Source organism: Hordeum vulgare, chromosome 7H (genome assembly GCF_904849725.1).
Source record: "Hordeum vulgare subsp. vulgare chromosome 7H, MorexV3_pseudomolecules_assembly, whole genome shotgun sequence".
Classification (NCBI taxonomy): Eukaryota; Viridiplantae; Streptophyta; class Magnoliopsida; order Poales; family Poaceae; genus Hordeum; species Hordeum vulgare.
Genome location: NC_058524.1, coordinates 82,740,189 through 82,745,978, shown reverse-complemented (window position 1 = coordinate 82,745,978; position 5,790 = coordinate 82,740,189). Strand labels below are relative to the sequence as shown.

Here is a 5,790-nt window from a genome sequence, read left to right as displayed (position 1 = left end):
CTCGGGCTCGTGGTTGGCTCGAGCATGTTGATTAGCACGGGCATGCTGATGTGGATAAGTTGTGGGTCCCACGGGCATCTGAGTAATTTGTGGGTCCTGCGTTGATGTGGATAACATGTGGATCCCGCGTCATAGCTCAAATCGAAAAACCCTTGTGTCTTCCGTTTTAAAGTTAAAGAGGTTCATGTCGCATAGGAGCTATACTTGCCAACAAAAACGTCGCACGGGAGCTATTTTCATCAACCATGTTGAATAATTTTCAATTCACATCAAAAACGTCGTGCATGAGCTATTGACCCCGGTAAAGTATGAGATAAACAAATGTCCATCCCATTTACGTGAAACCTCTATTGTTCTTACACGTAAACACGCAGGATAAACACAAATATTTCACACAACAACAAGCAACAACCATGCATTAGTAACTACCAACTGACCGCTAAATCAGCTCATCACGTCGAACTGAGGAAATCAAGAGAGTCCCCACTTTCGTCATGCATACTGAAATTCCGTTCCGTTTGTCATGCCATGCCATATAAGACTGTTCACACAACAACCGTCCAACCACAAACACGAGCAATTACTGTTGTGACAAAGTACACAAGATCAACACCACGGAACATACACACATTCAACATAAATCGAGTAATCGCATCAAACTTCATGAAATCAATAAGTTATTGACTCCCCCCCCCCCCCCAAAAAAAAAGAGTTCATGGCCAGTTTTATTTTTTGTCCAAAAGAACCACCTCCTCAATGAAATTGCTAAAAAAGAACAGTTCCGGTTGAAATTGATAGAAAAGACCCCTAGATCGTGACGGCAGGTGCGCCAACCGACACGTGGCACCTGTCGCCACGTACGGAGGCGGCACCACTATTCACATCACTGTTCATGTGAGGGCCAGTTTACAAGGGGTGAACAGAATTTTTGAAAAAAAAATCAAAAGTAGCAAAAAAATTACAAAAAAACTAAAAAAAATTGACTGCAAAGATGATCGAGTGTTCTAGCTGGTGCAAAATTTCAGATTTATTTATGTTTTTTTGCTATTTTTTCGTAAATATTGTTCATTTTTGGGTGAACGGTAATGTTGTCGTATCCGACTGAACAGTGTTGTCGCCTCTGCGCGTGGCGGCAGGTGCCACGTGCCGGCTGACGCACGGAGGGTCTTTTTTGTCAATTTCATGTAAAGGGGGTCTTTTTTAACAATTCGATTGTTTATTAAAAATCGACAGAGTTCACCAGTAAAGGTACCAAATCAGTTCATTACTTCATACTAGAGAAAATCGACAAAGTTTAGTGACAAATTTTCACCAGTAAAGTTATGGGTTTTTCTTTGAAAAATCAACAGAGTTCAGGATCAACTTCTCCACCAAAGTAGAGTTGATAATGTCACAAAACATTCAGGGTTTGTTCGATTAATCCCAGCAAGGAGGGGATTGAAGAGGATTGAGGTAAAATTTGATTTGTATGGAATTTAATCTCTCTCAATCTCCTCCAAACCCCTTCAATTCAGAAGGAACCGAACAAGGCCTCACGAACCACCAAATCAGTTCATCACATTATACGTGCGTGAGTACATCAACGAAGTTACAGTTCTTACAAAAACAGACAAACGACCATCTGATGGGATTGTTCACGTAGAAGTTACTGTTCTTGCAAGAAGTTAAACTCAAGGATAAGCACACAAAATTCACGGAACAGCAAGCAAAAATCATCAATCAGTAGCTGGAGGGGATCAGTCAATTTTTCAGAGAGCTTAACGCAAAAGCAGAAACTGGCCAACTGCCCAGTTTTTACAGAAAGCTTAAAGCAAAAGCAATGCAGATCAAGGACGATAAAGGATAGACATGCGAGACTAGCTTAAGACAATCAAAGTAGTTCATCAGGCCAAACTTGAGAGAATCAACAAAGATCATGACCAATTTCACCACTAAATTAGGCCAGCATGCCAAACTTAAGGAGATCAACAAGGTTTCATGACAAATTTTAGCACCAAATCAGTTCATGATATGCCAAACTTGAGGAAATCAACAGAATTTCACCACCAAAGCAAGTTCGTCCCATGCCGAACATAGAAGAAACTAACAGAGTTCATGACAGACTTCACCGCCAGACCACTACCTAGTCGAACTTCGATCCAAGACGCTCAACGAAGCAAAACAAGAAAGAAAGACACCAAACATGACCACATCAACACGGCGCCTCTCAGAAACTCGCGCACCGGCCATCCTCCATGAGCAGTACCACGTGGAACTACAAGGAGGACTACTCGACCTTGACGTGGAAGACGTCCTTGCGCTCCTCCTCCTTCAGCTTGAGCAGGGTGACCCAGAGCACGCCGTTCTTCATCTCGGCCTTGATCTTGTCCATCTTGTAGGCGTCGGCGGGCAACTCGATGCGGCGGTTGTACCTCGGCACCGCGGAGTCGTCGTCGCCGTCCCAGGGCTGCTTCTGGCCCTCGCCCTTGATCACCAGGATGTTCTTGTCCGCGCGCACCTGGACGTGCTCCTTGGTCAGCCCCGGCATCGGCACCTTGAGGTACACCGCGCCGTCGTCCTCCTTGGTCACCCAGCGTCCGAGCCGCGACGTCCCAGCAGTGGAGGACAGACCGGTCTGAGGCGCGCCGAGCGGGTCGAGCACGTCTGCAGAATCAACATCGAGGACGGCAAAAACAGATTAGAACCCTGCCTCGCGATGTGAAGAACGAACGCAAAAGAGCGGCAGAGGAGAGGTCACAGGCAAGGAAGACATACCCTGCGAGAAGAAGCTGGGGAGGACGAGGTGGCGGCCGCTGTAGTCGTCGTCGTCGTCGTAGCGGATGGCTTCCTTGACCAGGGTGTTGTACGGGCGGTGGTCGGCGGTGACGGAGGTGGTGTTGAGGGGGCAGAAGGCCACGGGAGCGCCGGACTTGAGGAAGCTGGCCGGCGTGGCACCCTTGCAAGCGACGGCGGAAGCCATGGTCTCTCTCTCTCTTCTCTCTCCCTCTTCTTTCTCTCTCTCTCTCTGCTGTGATTGTTTTGGATTATTGTGAGGGGGTGCGAAATGGAGGGGGTTTTGTAAAGGAGGGGCGGGAGAGATTTCTTGGGGGAGGGGATGGTGAACTGGGTTTAGAAGCTTCCCGGGAGATCGGTTGCGGCCTCGAGCCTTCCAGAAAGATCGGGAGACCGCAGCTTTACGATTCGTGCTGCTTGATACGGAGTATACGAATACACGATTAGGGCGACATGGGTGGTGCTAACTTTTGATCTGCTCAGCACGAATGGTTTGCTTTTCAAACTTGGACTACATTTGCAAAGAATTCCTATCGTACGCTTTGGTGGACTTGATTCCCTCACACGCGAGCCAAAGACAGCTGCATTTGTTATGTACTGATTGAAACTTTTACTAGTAAAATATTCTTATGGTCCAATTACAAATCATAACATTTTTTAGTTTCAAACAGGCAAATTTAGTCTTTTTTGTAATTCTACCATGGCAAGCTTTGGGATTTTTTATCAATTATTTTCATACCAATTTGGCAAAAAAAAAAACCTTCACACATGGCAATTTTATTACTACGAGGATGGGAATTTTATTATTACGAGAGCATGGAAATATTGTTTATTTTTTGAATCATGCCAACTTCCAGTGTGTGATTTCTATGTGTTTATGAAATTGAAAATATAAAGCAAGGCAAAATTCTTGTATGTCTTTTTTTAATTAATATGCAAACTTGCCATGCACGATCTTCTTTTTTCTACCATTTGGACCATAATTTTATTTGTTGGTTTATTATTTTACATTTACTTTGGCTTTGGCATTTTTGCCACGTAACTACTTTATTGGTAGGCTACCATGGCATTTTTTGCATTTTATCAATTATGTTGTCTATGCCTTTTTCAGTATGAGAAAATATTTTGTTTTTGGTCGACGGTCATGCCGGCGAAGGTGCGGCTCGCTACGGCGACGGTGCGGGTCGCGGTGATCTCGGAGCTGGCCGGGGCGGCACCGTTGTTGGTCGCGGTGGAGCGTCCGTTAATGATGGACGGCTTTTCGACTATCGGTTCGGCGGAAATCGGTGTTTTGAGCACGGTTCGTCCAGCTATGGGGGCCGAGGATTCGAGGGGAACGGGTGGGAGGGCCGAGATGATCGTGGGTTCATCCCTCCCGCCGAAAACTTTGTCGAAGGAGCATCCAGGCCGCAGTACAAATTCTATGATGGTGGCAGAAGTGGTGAGGGATGGCGTAACTTTGGCCGTACGCTCCCTTTAAGGAGGTCGTTGAACCCCAAAGCGGCGATTCCGATGGGACGGTTGTTGCCGTAGTGGACAACACATCGACGGGTTCTTCACGGGCTATGGCCGACACTTCAACATCGCTATTCGAGGCAGTGACATCGGTTGTTACAGCTTTGGCAGCAGTCAGTGTTCATGTTGCCGGTTCTGAGGAGCTCGGGGACACGCCGAGCGACAAACAAAGCGACAAATCTCATAATGTGCGCCCTAATAAGGTGGCACGAAATAAAGTAAAGATGGGTTGCTACAGGTGAGGGGGGCGAGGGCACTTTAGGATTGACTACACAAGAGAGCTTTGCAACAATTGTATGAAACCAAGCCACCCGGCACACGGATGCCCGCTGTCGTTGGTGCCTAAACCGACTCTGACGACATACGGAGTCAATGATATTAGGCTCATGTTTTTTGGGACTCCACATGTGGTCTCAAAGAGGCCTCACTTGGAGAGTTTGAGAAATGGATTGGTGAAGGTTTCACATGGGACTTTGACAGCAGAGCAGGTGGATTAGCAGCTCGGATGGCTTGTATCAGACTCTTTCCACTAGTCTCGTGTGAGAGTGGAGGATCAGGTATACCGTGTAGAGTTCCCTAGGAGAGAGGGTCTTGGTCGACTTCTGACGTTTGGCTTTAGTAAGGTCCCTGGTAGTAATTGTCTTGTTGAGTTTGATGAATGCAAAAAAACGAGAGCCAAAGGGGAGAACACTCAAATATAATTGGAATAGGCTCACAGGGTTTCAAGAGGATTCCTTAATGATTTTCTCATGGTCTCGAGTTTGGGGTCTATAATAGGTAAGACTATGAAGGTGGACATGCCCTTTACACGTACACATGGTATTGCAAGGTTGCTGGTCAGTGTGCTACACTTGGATTATGTACCACATAAGGTGCCATGGGCTTATGATGGCGTGGTTTATGACTTGGAGGTTGACATTGAGGATCACCCCTATGTTGAGGATAATGTTGCAATTACGGATGTGGACATGATTGAGGGTGGAGATGGGAACAGTGACCAGGATCTTGAGGAGCCACGTGGTGCGGGTTGTAACATGTCGCATCCAGCACGATAACGTGCCCAGTCTTCTGAGGCACCGACACATAGAACCACGAGCGCGCGCTATCCTTGAGGGCCATGGGGAACCAGTTCGCCATAACCTTGTTGTCGCCACTCGCCTCCTCGATGCTAAGCGCGTAGAACTAGAGGAACTCCGTGGGGTCGGGGATGCCATCATAACACTGGGGCAGCTCACGCTTGAACTTGACGGGCCAAACCTATTGGGGAACGTCACATGGGAAACAAATTTTCCTACGCGCACGAAGACCTATCATGGTGATGTCCATCTACGAGAGGGGATTTCAGATCTACGTACGCTTGTAGATCGCACAGCATAAGCGTTAATTAACGCGGTTGATGTAGTGGAACGTCCTCACGTCCCTCGATCCGCCCCGCGAACCGTCCCACGTACCGTCCCGCGATCTGTCCCACGATCCGCTCCGATCTAGTGCCGAACGGACTGC

At 47.2% G+C, this 5,790-nt stretch overlaps 1 protein-coding gene across 1 annotated transcript; it reads right to left on the bottom strand.

The window, feature by feature from the left end:
- Nucleotides 1–1,909: 1,909 nt before the first annotated feature.
- LOC123409224 (26.2 kDa heat shock protein, mitochondrial-like) lies at nt 1,910–3,022 on the bottom strand. Its single transcript, XM_045102185.1, has 2 exons — nt 2,755–3,022; nt 1,910–2,643 (listed from the first exon to the last, which is right to left on the bottom strand). Exons 1-2 carry the CDS (start codon nt 2,957–2,959, stop codon nt 2,267–2,269), a joined length of 582 nt encoding a protein of 193 aa, XP_044958120.1. The 5' UTR covers nt 2,960–3,022; the 3' UTR covers nt 1,910–2,266.
- Between the last annotated feature and the right edge of the window lie 2,768 nt (nt 3,023–5,790).

Coding starts and splice junctions, on each gene's coding strand:
- LOC123409224 (XM_045102185.1), bottom strand. CDS start 2,959: ATGGCTTCCGCCGTCGCTTGCAAGGGTGCCACGCCGGCCAGCTTCCTC. Junction 2,644..2,754: donor CCCCAGCTTCTTCTCGCAGG/GTATGTCTTCCT, acceptor TTGATTCTGCAG/ACGTGCTCGACCCGCTCGGC.